Source organism: Catharus ustulatus, chromosome 4 (assembly GCF_009819885.2).
Source record: "Catharus ustulatus isolate bCatUst1 chromosome 4, bCatUst1.pri.v2, whole genome shotgun sequence".
Classification (NCBI taxonomy): domain Eukaryota; kingdom Metazoa; phylum Chordata; class Aves; order Passeriformes; family Turdidae; genus Catharus; species Catharus ustulatus.
The window spans coordinates 43,793,823-43,808,524 of NC_046224.1; the positions used below are offsets into that span (position 1 = coordinate 43,793,823).

The 14,702-nt window shown below is 34.0% G+C and overlaps 1 protein-coding gene across 4 annotated transcripts in view; it reads right to left on the reverse strand.

Moving 5' to 3' along the window:
• The window catches only part of LRRIQ1 (leucine rich repeats and IQ motif containing 1), a 104,500-nt gene that overhangs the window by 60,118 nt on the left and 29,680 nt on the right, over positions 1 to 14,702 (reverse strand). For all 4 annotated transcript variants that reach the window (XM_033058868.1, XM_033058867.1, XM_033058866.1 and 1 more), the window contains exons 16-18: positions 10,096 to 10,569; positions 8,116 to 8,254; positions 5,557 to 5,676 (exon numbers count right to left, since the gene is read on the reverse strand). In XM_033058868.1, coding sequence (XP_032914759.1) covers positions 5,557 to 5,676; positions 8,116 to 8,254; positions 10,096 to 10,569 — 733 coding nt within the window. The remainder of the gene's footprint in view (positions 1 to 5,556; positions 5,677 to 8,115; positions 8,255 to 10,095; positions 10,570 to 14,702) is intronic.

The following is a 14,702-nucleotide window of genomic DNA, read 5'->3' on the forward strand; positions in this document are numbered from 1 at the left end:
AATATTCACTGAATCAATGGTTTCTTTTCACAGAGTACCGACAAATTAAATAGGTTAGCTTGAGAAATTTGTAAATAGGGACCATTAAAAATCTTTTTTAATGGAAATCAATGTATGTGGACATGCTACATATCAGACATTTAACTAGATATTTTAAACACAACCTATATCTATACCAAAATATCCGTTTCAACATTACACAAAAATTAAAGAACTTAGGGAAGACATTCAATGATAAGAGATCCTTAGCTCAGCAATCAAGAGGCTCCAGATAGAGATGTACTCATTGAGAAGAACTTATGCCTGTATTATTGCTTCTATTTATAATGACACTTTTGGCTTTGAGGCTACAATAATGAGTAGAAACTTCAAAGAACTAAAGCTTTTTTTCACTTACATTTTTCCATTGCTTGCCTTGATTATTCAATTTTGATGTTTGTCTTTAGAAAGACAATTATAATTAATGATATCTCTATTCTTTGGTATGTCATAGATGTTAAACATAATTTAGAAAAATACTACATCATTTGCAACATATAGGTTCCACATGATATCTGTTGTTCCATGCATAACTAGTAGGCTTTCCTTTGGGAAGTATTTGTTTGAATCTGGATATTTAATCAAGAACTGGATAGAGACAAGTGACGAAGACAGGTTTTGTTTAAAAATTAACAGCATTTCAGGTGGTAGGCAGAACTGACATATCATGCTGGAAGGCCAGAAAGCAACCAGAGCACATCCTGCATGAGCTGTGAAGATGGAGTGTTAGCAACAGCCTTTAGTAGCTATGGCTGTGTTTATTTTTTCAGGTACTGACTGCAACAAACTACTTCTAAGCCCAGAATATCTGAGACAACTAGAAAATTAGAGAAGTAGCACTGCTGAAAAAGGTAGAAGTTTTATGCATCTGCAGATGGCACAGACTAAGAAAGGCATGCAATCGACTAACACAGCAGCCAAAGCAATAGGAACACATCAAGCAATTATTGATAAACACTAATGGAAAACAGATTGATCCTCCAATATATTGCTTAGGAGAGAGTTTTTTCCTCCTTTTTAAAAGAAGGATACGGATCTAGTGAAATTTTCAATAGACACTTTTTTGCTTTTCTAAAACACAGTAACTTTATGTGAAATTTGATGAAAAAAGGATCATATTCTTTGCAGCACACAATCTGACATTTATAAGCAATTACAGGAGTTAGACATACACAAGAGTGTCAAGATACAAGAAATGTTATGGGGACCTTCTAATCCATGGGCTACACTTATTTCCTGGCACTAGCCAGAAAACAGCAATCACTGTCACAAGCTCACAATCATAAGCTCCAGTTTGAGACAAACCACATTATGGAGGATTATCAGAAAACAAAACAAAGCACATCATATGGGTCTAGTTTGGACATATGATAAGAAATTAAAGATTGGAGACATGAGGAAATTATTTTTCTAATTGCTGTTTACTTATTAAGAGTTATCACAGATGAGCTAGTTCTTACTCTTCCCACTCTTCAGAAAATGAGACAAAAGAAAAATAAAACTGCTACCTACATGCTGTGGAAGACAAGCAAAAATTAGGAATAGCTATGTGTCTAAGTGTGGATATGCAAAAAAAAAAAAAAAAAAAAGAAGGAAACTCCTGAACAATCATTTCAAAAGCTGTCAAAAAGAATGGAATTTTAAAAATCTACATAATCAAGCTCAGAAAAAGAACAACACTCTGTTTTAGCAAGTTTAGACTTTTGCATTTGGCTCCCATCATATTTACATTCAAGAAAACAATAAAAACTGATATTTAGATCATACAGAAGTAGGAGTTGTGTCAAGCAAATGTGCTGTCAGATATTATCCACCAGAGGTAAAGTGAGCTCTGCCTTGATCATTTGCTACATGGATGGACTGCTGATGAAAGGTTGCCTTAAGATCAGCCTTCTGGAGCATGTAGGCTGGAATTCTCCGAAGTCCACATGAAAGATGTGAAGATATCACTAAATACCAAGCTCATACTTTGTGAAACATCTGTTGGCCAGATCTTTCATGTTGTCTGGCATAGCCTGTTTGACATTGCACAATTAGACACAAAACACTACTGCCATCAATTGCCTCTGAATGGCTTTGGCAATGTATGGGAGCTGATATGAAAACAAGAAGGTATCAGCAAGGGTTTGGGTGAAGTGACAAGTATTCATGCTATTGTTAGAAAGATAAAGCCCGTTCCTCTACCCAATCACATGCAATCCATTTCCCATGTGATATGGTGTTTAACTTGTACTAAAAATATACTATTGTTCGATGGGCATAAATGAAGTGAAGATCTTTATCAAAGACTAGGGTTTCCCCCAAGCCTCACCTACCATGGAACACTGAGTTTATAATGAAGATACTAAACATTTTTTTGTGACGACTGATGCCTAATGACTTATTGCATTATGATATTTACAAATGGTTTAGACAGGTGCTCACTCAGTAGTGATTTTGTAGAATGTTAGATAGCACTGAAAAAATCATAATGACTGAAACCTATATAACAGTATAAGAAAAACCTAAACCACCACAACACAAAATAGTGAACTATTTAAAAAGCTTTTAGACAAGACCTAAGACATTTGTATCAGTTTCCAATAAGGAAAGGTTTTTTTGCCCTTATCTCTCATTTCACGTACCCTACATCACTGAAATCTGCAGTACAAAATGGTATCCAAATATTTTTCTCTTCCTTCAAACCCTAGCATATGGGATCTCTTATCCCAGCAATATGTACTCCTCCCTACACACTTGTTTGAGACACAACAGATAGCCACTGATACCATGTGTCATTATTTGGCTCTGCTTCAGCACTTTGCTATAAAACACTGAGACCAGAAAGGGAGGAATAGGACTGTTCCAAGTTTCTGTTGCTTGTTTCTCCAGAAGTAGGAAGTCCACATGATTTGGTATTACCCAACTGCAGAGAATGAAACAGCTACAGACACATGGAAACAGATAACCTAGTACTGAGTAGCTGGTCTGGACTACACAGAGTATATGGCCAGTAAATTTACGCCGCACATTTTTCAAAATCAACTCTTCAGCAGAGACAACACACGCACTTAAAAAATAAAAAGAAAAGACAAATATTGCAAATAATTCTTGTTACAATGATCAATGTTGAACATTGAAATATTCATTCACTAAAAAATAGACCTTCACAGACATATACATTTTAAATTTATCATATACACTGCTCTGTAGAAAACAGATGTTGTTATATTTTTCATCACAAGAAGCTAAGGGCTTGAGTAACTTATTTGACATCAGTCCACAGTTCAACCTTTGAGCCTGCTGTGCAAATTCAAATGCCACCTCATGGTTGACCTGTCATCATCTGAACCTAAACACTTCCTGAGAATTTCTCCCTAAATCCATGTTTTATTTCATTCCTGATAAACTCAATAAAAACTTGGGGAGAAAAAAAAAGTGTGGCAAGACCAGAGGGTAATACAGTACAAATCTCTCTGAAATCAGCTGGGTTTCTTTCTCTTGCCTTCTCTATCCCTTCCTTTTCTCCCTGCCTCAGGAACACCTGTCCAAACGCAATTGGTCTTGCTGACAGAAAGATGGAATAAAATTGTCTGTGTAGTTTTCAGTTAAGCAATTAAAAAACCCCAAAACCAAACATGACAGGGTTATTTGGGCCAGACAGAGAGAAGCAAGAATGGCTCAGCTGAATTACTGCGTGTAAAACTCTGGCCTACTGGCTGAGTAATTCAAAACAGGATATTTTCCTTCTTTAACATATGAACAGATACTTCCTTCCTGTGTGAAGAAACAAAACCTTCAACGTTCTGCTTTTTATTATTTTAGAAAGAAGCCAGGGATCAGAGAACATCAACTAATGAAATGGTTTTGTATATGTATTTCAAATTAAAATGAAAAAAATCCTAAAATTTAAGCCAGATCTCTATGTTTACACACACACTTTTCCTGCCTACCAAATGATTCTTGGAACTTCTGCATCAAACCTTCTGCATGCTATTAAATAAAGCAGTAATTCTGAAAATGTACCTTAAAATAGTTGCTAAAAAGGAGAAGAAAAAAATAAAATTACTCTAAGTCATCATCTCATTGGTAATAACTTCATAGAAAGCCCAGCTATTTTCTATGGAGAGGAGTTGGCAAAAGAATCCTGGTATCAGATGACCAAAGACTGATGAATTATAAAATGCACTGCACCAACCAACAGCATACTTGGTTTCATAACTCCATGATCCATCCAAACATCTAATTATAAATGGGACCTAATCCTGCCAGTAGCAGGGCTATTGCATCAATCTCCTTTGCAACATTACAGTGGAATACTGATAAATGGCTCTTGCAAAGACACAGCAGCTGAATAAGCACATTCAGAGACAAGGGTTCATGAAAAAAAAATCTTAGTTATATCCCCTCAGGTCTCAAAAGGCCACACTGCTGTTAGGTTTCTTTGCTTTACCTGAAAGTACTGAAAAACCCAAACCAAACCAAACAAAACAAAAAAAAGCAGAACCAGAAAAACCAAAAACCAAAAAAAAACCACCAAAAAGGCAGCCAATGAATGTGAAGAATTAGAGAAAGCAGTTCTCCAGACAAGTACATAGGTGACTCATCAACAGCTGCCTTGCTATTTAATATGTATACTGGGTCTAGAACTTCCCATAGAGATTGTCTTTTGAGGCTATAAAGATAAAAATTCTTTAAAGATGTTTTTTCTTGTTTACTGAAAGGCAGTATTGAGCCCATAGATATTTCTTATTTTTTACCTAAATACAGTTAAATTCAGTTCTGAATGTCGAGTTATTCCTCAAATTTCTCTGGAGCCCACTTTTAGTTCTTACAATGGAAGTTTCTCATCCAATTTCAATCCTTTTGAAACTGAAAGAGCATTTCTAACTCAATATAACTTGTAAAAGTAAGTAGTAACAATTTCTGATTATTAGGTATAACAGAGCTGGTAAGTGTGGGCTGTGGCTTTTTTTTTTCTGATTTACCCATGCTTCTCTTCATAATTTACTATTGTATTTAAACCTCTGATTTTTTTAGCACACTACACGTAAGATAAGGAGCCTGCTTCACCTTTTGCTTTGGGGATATGTTCTTTTTACTGGAAATAGCTGACATTCAGTGTTGCAGTATTTTCTAAATTGATCTCATTCTATCATGGAAATGAAGAAAATGCACATTAAAATATGAGTGAAATTATATTTTTTCACTAAAATACTAAAAGTATAAACATTTTGGAACAAAAGGAACTGTTTCCTTATTCTCATTTGATTGCCCTTTATCTCTAAAATACATGGTATTCTACAGTGGGTGTGACATTAATAGCACAATAAGTACCAGAGCATCTCAAATAGCATGAAACTGTTAATCCAAGACAAATACATTTAAAACAGCTATTGATAAGAAATGCTTCTTTATTTCTGGATATCCAGTGTATTAATTCCAGCCTTGGTAGTGCTTTCTTTTTTTTTTATTTCCAACATCTATGTGATTGTTTAAGAAGAATAGTGAAGACTTTATGCTAATTACTGTGCTTACTTCAGAAAGTGTGAAAGCATCCACATTTATTTCTTCATATTCATCTTCCACTTCATCACTTTTAACATCTGCAAGAGCACTGGCCAGTTTCTTTCGCAAAAGAAAACCCTTCCAAAATGCCTAAACAAAAAATTTAAAGCATGTTATACATAGCCATAGATCAAACCCAAATCCAGATTCTCTATGTTATCCCATTAGGAAGATAAAACATCTTGGGCCTTTGTTTAATAGCTCAATGATCTGTTTTTTGAATTTTATGTGACATTTAAAACTACAAGACAAATTAAATGCCAGCATATGTCTAAACCTCAGAGTACTCAAGAGGCTCTCCACAAGTAAGCAGAAAGGAATCCTGCAACTCCCTCAACTACAAACCTGGGTCAACTAATTAATTATTTGACAATTCCTTCAGGGACTATTATAAACTGAAAGGAAAGGCTACATAAGAAAAACCTGAGTGCCAACTTTCAAATTACTGAGAATAAAAATACAGATATACTAAATGTCTTATGGTTTACAAATGGCAATTCTTGGGGACATCTCATGTAATTGACTTAGGTAATTTATCCTTTTTTAACTGTCTAAGATCTTTATTAGAAAAAATATACCAGTAAGCATAATAATCTCTAAGAAAAGGAGTACGTTAGGAATTAAAGTGCTAGAAAACTAGCAAGGTTCTTAGGAACACATGCCAAGTATAGAATCATGTCCAGCAAAAACACTTCAGAGATCAAATTGAGATAGATGGAATTAAGAAAACTGCATACAAGACAGCAGTTTCCCCCCAAATCAGTATTTGACATCATTAGAGTTCAAGATGCCCCACTGTTTAAAACTCCATATAAAATATTCTCACTGTCATAAAAGAAGTGGTGTTGTACACCTCTAATGGCGCTGCAATGAAGGCACTACAATAAAAAGGGTAAATTTCATATTCTGTCTTAACATTTAGATTATTAATTTTTAGAAAAAGTTTGTCTAACCACATAAATTATTGAAAATTTTGTTATCTTGCACACATATTTCCTGGTTATTATAAAATGATTAAATGTTTTAGAGCTGCTTTCTTATAATTTCATTTATAATTCTTATAATTTCTTATAATTTTAATTTCATTTCCTACTAGCCTTCATAAGCATCCAGATAAAATACCCTGATATTACTGAGTGATCAAGTGACAAATATATTACATTCAACAAAGACAATTAGTTCTTATAAATTCAAAAGAGAAAAGCAATCCTAATGATATTTGCAGAAGGCTGAATTGTGAGGCAGCTGCTAACAGAGATGTATGAAAGCACCATGTCACTGCTCAGTCATGATCAAAAAGAAAAGTCACATGAAGTAGTTTTTAAGAAACAAAATAAAAACTTCCTTACTGTACAAATTCATTCTATATCTGTCTATGGAATTCAGTTCTTGTTGCTTCTTTCAATAAGATTGTGACAGATTGTGGTAAAGGTTCAGAGATGAACAAAAAGCTAAAGACAATTATGGAGAAATGTGAAAAGAGACTAAACAGGCTAAAATTTTATTTTAAAAAAGTGGATGTAAGGATGGATGCATGTGAGATCCAAAAATCTGTAATATGCACAGAAGATAAAAGTAATTATAAATTACTTTTATTTTCAAACACATTTTGAGAATTACCATGTTTGAAACAAATGAAAGGAATCACATATTCATCCCTATGTAGATTTGTTAAATGCATCACTTTAATATATAGTAGAGGTCAAATACATAAGTAAGTTCAAAAATGGATTAAATAAGTTTATGGAAATTGATTGTTAATATGCTGGCTACACATTTTACTCCAATAACAAATTTTTGCTTCTAAATCACCTTGCCACTTTTGAAATTTGTATATAAGACTTACTCTATGGAATGTTTCCAAGTTAACTTGAAATATGAAATTGACAGAGTTTACTTTCTTCAAAATGTAGAAAATGACCCCATTAACCTTGTCAACTTGGCAGGCAAATACTGGTTACCAAACTGAACAGAGTCAAGATACGGACTTCAACTCTTGGCCGTAGTAATCCATTCTGTTCAACTCTTACTAGCTCACTATCTACCACAGGACAGCCTAGGCAATGGTCTGTTCCCAAGGACAATACAGATAAAGCAATCCTGGGTTTTGGAGAGGGGAAGAGAAGGAAAGAAATGGATAGGTAGGATAGAAGAGACAGGAAGATTATTTAGTCACATAGATATCAGACACAACACAATAGTTACACAGCATCTATCAGTTTCATAGCATAGACAGGTCCAAGTAAGAACATGGGCACAGTATCTCTTAAACATAACATTAGAATTAAATCAAGAAAAATTATTTCAGGGAAATGGTGAAAAAAGGGAAAATATTTTTATGTTTCTATAAAGCTTTTTGTAAACCAGTATCTGTTTCAGAAACAGCAATCTTATGCTGATTAAATAAAACAAAAATGTTTAATTATAAACTTAATAAGATAATAAGCAAAAATAGAAGACGACACACAAAATGAGAAAGATTTATTTTTGTGATTAAACTTACAAAATAAGAAAATACCATAAACCAACCTGGATTACTGTGGCAGCTTCATGTTTCTGTCTCAAAGTTTCTACAAACTGATGATTCTCCATTTTATTGCAGTCATTTTTCCTTTGAGCATGGTAACGCCGCCAAAAAGACTGGATCGAGCATGCTGCCATATGTAGTCTCATGGAGAAATAAACACATTTATGACTCACATAGCCTCACCAATACAAGTGGATTATCATATCTGCCAAATTTTAACCATAAAACATAACACTGTGCTTTGAGACAAATGAAAAGTTGCGCCACTAAACAAGAAATTACAATCCAGATGTGACATATATGTTCAGGAACACTAGAGAATATTCACATCACATAACTTCTGAAATCCAATTATCTAAGTACTAATCTCCACTGGGCTCTACTCCACCAATAGTCACAGTAGAGGAGGAGTCCTCAAAGGAAGGATTAGGAGCAGAAGTGGTGTAGCAATGACGGAATAAACAACTGGAGGGGTCTAGTTATTTCCACTCACTATACAAAAATAATAATAATAATAATAATAATAATAATAGTAAAAAACAGAGCAAAACAAAACAAAAAAACCCCTAAAAACCCAAACCACCTCCAAGAAAAACCAAAACAAAAATACCCACCCTAAATCCCTCCCAAACAACCCAAATAAACAGAAACAAACCAACCAACCAAACAAAACGAAACAAACAAAAACAAAAAAAAAACCCAAAAAACAAAGACCAAGCACTAAGGTGGGATAAATACTGAAAAGCGAATGAGACAGGTATTTTCAACGGAGTAGACAGGAAAAACACAGAAAGTGCAATTTCATCTTTTGCCTGGCTTTATCCTTTAAGACTTCTGACTACTGGTTGTATGTGTACATTTTCTAGTTTGCTCATTTTTTAACAAGCACAAAGTACAGACTAGATCTGTTCAGTGATTCAGATTTCTAAATATATGTTCACATATGTATATAATTCATATTGATAAAGTATTATAGCAGGTCTGCATTATAACTTTACTATCTTTTCTATATTGGAATTTTTTTCTCCACAAAATATTCATTTCAACTGGATAGTGTATTAAAGAAAAGACATTTAAATTTCCAATCTTTACATAATTTTTTTCCTTGTGTAGTACATTTATTTAAATAGACGACTACTAGTCACCAAAAAAAAAACCCAAAAAACCCAAAAAAACCAACCAAAGCACACTTCAGAGGTCAAGATAAATACAAAAACTGGTTTGCATTCTGTTTTGAAGAGAACTCTCCAGAAACACGCTTACAGAATTTATTCCAATTAACGATAAACTAAATTAACTAGTTCACAAAATTTTTTAAGTATTCATCTCATGCAATAAGACTAATGTATTCTTGCTTTCAGCTTGCAGAGAGGTGAATTGCATGGTCTTCCTTAAACATAAATTTTACGACAAATTTTTAGTGCCTTAAGTACCTACTAAGAAGTTTCTGATTTACTATAAGCTTAAACAGCTCAAAGAAGCACACCTGACATGTTTGCTTTTCATGCTGTTCTCAAAACATCTATTTTTGAAACTGACTATTTTTAAGAAGTAGGTTAAGGTATGTTGGAGGAGTACCAAAAGCAGGACAGGCCATTAGCTCTTCAGTCATCACAACAGCAGAAAACTGTCCTAAATCAAGGGATTAGGATTGTAGATTTCATCAATTTTCCTCTTGCCTTCTAAATGGTACTGACTGCAAAGTTTACGCAGATGAATCTTGAATGTCTAATGAATAATTTTGGCACAAAAACCTTACACTAGTTTCTATATCCTAATATACCAAACGGGAGAATACCACAAAGGATTTGTAATTGTTAATATGGAAGCCTAGTGTGCAACACTTGAATATAATGCTTTATTGTCTAATAAGCTTAAATATATTCTCTGACAAGTTCTGTGTCTTGGTTTTAAACAAAAAATCCTCACTTCCATTGTCAATCTATATAAATGACTTGAAAACAACCTGATATCTGTCTTACCTTTCTGTATCATTCCCAAAGTGCTGGAAATTTCTTCCCATATCACTTGCGACTATCACTGACTGTTTCAATGTGAGTTGGTCTGACATGTTATTGTTGCCTTTGCTCTCCACACTGTAATTAATACAAGATTCAGTGTTCTTCTGCCTCATTATCTGATCTCTATTTTCCTTTTGGTGCACAGGTATGGAGGAGTTAATGAATGTGCCCTGAATATCACTAGTAGCAATCCATCTTTTGGAAGGATCCAACAAGACCTGTTTATTTTCTGTCACACCCATGATAAAGAGGTTATTTTCCTGTAGGCAGCCAGTGGATGTTTGCTTTAAATGATTTTGAAGTGTTTCTGGTCCATCTCTGTCAGTAATGCTTAGTTCACCATACTCATGTACATATCGATGTTTAATACTAAGTTTCATCAGCTGATTAAAATACCAGCATTGTTGCAGTGCAGAATCAATAGAAGAGGCAACTCTGAAAAAAAAATAAAAAACCAAATGTACATGTCTGTTACAACACTTTCAAAAATATTCCCTCTATTATTTTCTACAATAGTTTGTATTTTCAAGTATTTTTACATATTTCCATATTTTTATAGCAAATAGAAATTACTCCTATTGGAAATCCAGTTTCAGCAATTATAAATCTTATTAGATTTTGTCTTCTTTTGGACATATTTAAAAGATAATCACACATATTTCTTATTTTACTTTGAGTTTTTCTAAAAGAGTTTTCATGTTTTTTAAAATAGCCATTATAGCATGGATTTCACTATTAACTTTCTGTGGGTTAGTGGTTTCTGAAGCCCAAATTTTCAGAGGGTTTGAGGCAATTTTGCCTTAATAATCCAATCTTCCCTGGTAACTATGAAAGCTCATCAAAAAATAACAGTAATTTTAAAATTTAGATAAGAACTAAAGCAAAAACCCCAAACTTAGATTTAAACCAACAAATTACAACGTCTAAAGAAAATTCAGGAAAACATAAACTTTGAAGTACAGATCTTTTTATCAATATAAGGGAAAGTGCTAGACTGAAGCAACAATAATCAATGAAGTCTGGCTCTCATTCATTCTTTGTGCAATGCTGTCCAAATGATAAGTAAGCAAATATGAACCAACTGTTACAGACTCAGATGGTTGTCTGTACTTGGGTAGTGTTTGTTCATTTTATTAGGTAGCAGATAGTTCTGGAATCATAAAAACATTTTCCTTTAATACTATAGATAGATGCAGAGATTTGTGTAATCTGGTGCTAATTTCAGAGGAGTACAAAGTAAATTCTAGGTTGGGAATACAAGAGATAAAGTAGAAATAAGATCAATTTTCTTGTTAGTCTGGAAAAATTAGGTCCTAAAATTATAGTTAGAATAATGGAAATTTCCTTCCTGTTTGTCATTCTGGAAAGATGAAATTTTTATCAGGCTTTATTGGGGAGTCTTCACCATTCTATTTATATCCTCAGTGAAGTTCAATTAAAAACATTCTAGATTTTTAAGAACATAATCAACCAGACCTTGTAAGAGTAAAAAGGATTCCAACTCTTTCTCTGCTAGAGCAATTTCAGTGCTCTTGGCCAAAATCTGAACGGGTAAATTGATCCACACAGCTTAAGCATGCAACTCACTACTTAATAGCTGTACATTGGACTGCCCACTACAAAACATTACTCCTATTCTTGTTAATTCCACATATATGACAAATCCTAAAAATATTTAAACCAACCTATATATTTGTTTAAGAATCTAACACATTACATAGAAAGAATAAAAATTTCTTTAACAGAAAATACTTAAAGCATTAATTAAATTCTTTAGTTAAATACTTTGAATTAGTTCAAGTATTTAAAAAATATAGGTCTGGTACAAGATCATTATCAAATTTCTACATAATATAATATGGCAAGAAGACAAAAAAATTTAAAAAAATGGAAAAAATCCATTCCCACTTTTTTCCTTTTCTTCTCTTTATTTTGTTGGCTTATTTATTTAAGAAAATTAAAGTATTGCAGAAAACCCCATAATGTTTTATATATTGAGCAAAAAAATTTCCTATGGAAACCATATCCTGAGTATCCTTGTTCATTGTCAAAAAAAAAAAAGAAAGAAAGAAAGAAAGAAAGAAAGAAAGAAAGAAAGAAAAACCACCATAACTGTGAACCCTTTCCTTTGACAGGTGCAGGTGTATCTCAAGCAGCTGTTTCATCCTTTAAGTTGCTATAATTATGTTATGCAGAAATGAAAGAGGAAATTGAGGAAGTGAAAATTCAGACAGGGAATAATTTTTTGTGGTTTTTGTTTTTGTTTTGTTTTTTTTTAATAGAGGCTGCTTTTTGGGTAGTTTTTCCAAGCAGTGGCTGCAAAATACCATCTTGTCACTGTGAGCATGCACCCTCTCTCATGCCTTCTCTGACAATCCACAACTGTATACTTTGATTTTGTAGGATTTTTAGGCTGCCTTCTGTATCAGTAGCTTTTCGGTTTAGGCAGTCATATTAGTTTAAAGAAACTAGAAAGGAAGCAGAAGTGATAACTTAGAGACTTATGTGCAATGAAGTAGCATGGTGCGTTTGAGGTTCTCCTGCGAAGGCAAAGCTCCAGTGCATGGACACCAAAGGTCATGATGGGGCCTGAATACTAACTTGGTGGCAGCCAGCTTGGTGGTTCCCTTCAGTGAACAGGGACATCAGGCATCCTACCAACACACTGCAACTTTGTCAGTGTCTCAATAGGACTGCACTCTTGATGCCAGAGGTGTGTTCCAGAAGATTGCTTACTCAAACCACAGAAAGGAAGCTGCTGCGATGGAAAATATGCAGGACTTGTTTCTTTAAGGTAAAAAAATCATACAAGGAAAGAGACAAGACAAAGTAAGAAATATGACAGTATTAAGACTTTTGATACCACAATATTTCTTTTTCAATTAATGTAAATCCATTGTTTGCTTTTCAGACTTTTTCCAGTGTTGATGGTCATACTTAACTTGGCATTGCTTCTTGGTTAAAATCTGACCACGATTTTAAGCATAAATTGCCATCGAGGCAAAACAAGAAATGGAATTCTTCTATGGAAGCACCAGTATCCATAGTGTCTGGCTTCTTAGTATGCAATGAAATATAGATTAATATGGTGGCCTTGCACCAGCAAAATTTTTATGGCTTTCTGCTTTGACCACTACATTCCTTCATGTTCAGCTGCTGCCAGTCTACCCACGGCTTTATTTTGATCATAACAAGTGAAAGTGATTTATGCCATATGCAAATTTGGCATAACCACAAAGCAGAACCATTGCTTTTGCAGTGGGAGAAAGGGGCAATAAGCCAGAAGAGCAAGGGATGAGTCTTGCAGTACTGTGCAAATGTGCTAAACTAGCAGCCCTGACACTAAAGACCAAGATATTTTCACAAAAAAATGCTAAGAAAAAATCACTACCTGTAGTTTTTATTTGTTTTTTAACCAGATACCTCTCTTTTTGTGCTAGCATTTTCCAGGGACTTTGAGGAAAGATAAAAGCATTAGAATCAATCAGATTTTAATGCATTTGGAAATTTAAGTCAGGCATACATTAAGGACTGTTACAATTTCAGACCTCACATCAATTCACAAAGAGTATCCATCACTATTCTGGTTAATTTAAACCAAAACCTGCTCAATTCCCATGCAGTGTTTGGCAACAGAGGAGTAGACGTGGGGAGGAATAAACCCCACTGGCAGCACCTAGGAAGCATAAGGATCCATGCACAGGCTGACTTAACAGATATAGTAAAGAACAAATTATTAATGCTTAAAGACCTTCCACTGGAATTTAAATCGGCAAAAATGTGGCTACTTCAGAAATTTAAAGCGATGGCAGAGGCTTACTTGTAAAGCTAGCACATTTTGTATAGAATTTTTTACTGCAATCACACCTGCCTGGTTATTCAAAGAGCATAATTTTCTCAGAATGAGACAGTAAATCTGGAAAAGTCAGCAGAACAAATCTCTTAGAGGCAAAAGGAACAGCTTGGAAAAAACAAGACAGTTCTAAACAGGATTGGCAGTTTTCTCCTGGCCCTTGCAGTTAAATCATAACTAATATTACACTCCTTTGTATGCTAGTGTGCGCTAATTAAAACCTTGCATAATATCATCCTTTTCCCTGCTGTGACTTTGATAATTATAATACATGGAATATTCAAATAGAACTCCTCAATTTAGGTAAGTTTTAGTTTGCAATAGTGTGGGGTAAAATCTAATGTCTTCAGGAAAACTTCCGTAAGCATCACTACTGATGTTCACCTGCAGTTTACCAAACTCCCTTACAAACGTGAAACAGGTCACTGTTGACACATTTGCTCCTTGCAACACCATTTATGAAATTCCTGTCATTTTCACTGTAATATACATACAATATTTATAAAGTTCAGGTTCCACTAGCCGGACAACTGCACATCTGATGGCTGAAAACAAATTGCTGCAGCACAGGCATCATATTGTTTTTTTACATGATTACGTATTACAAGTTAGCTAAAAGTTATGTGACAGAAAACATTTAGTGTAATCGAGAAATTAAATTTAAAAGTCAGTTTTATTCTTAAGCATGGCAACAACAGAGAAGTTTTGGGAAGAA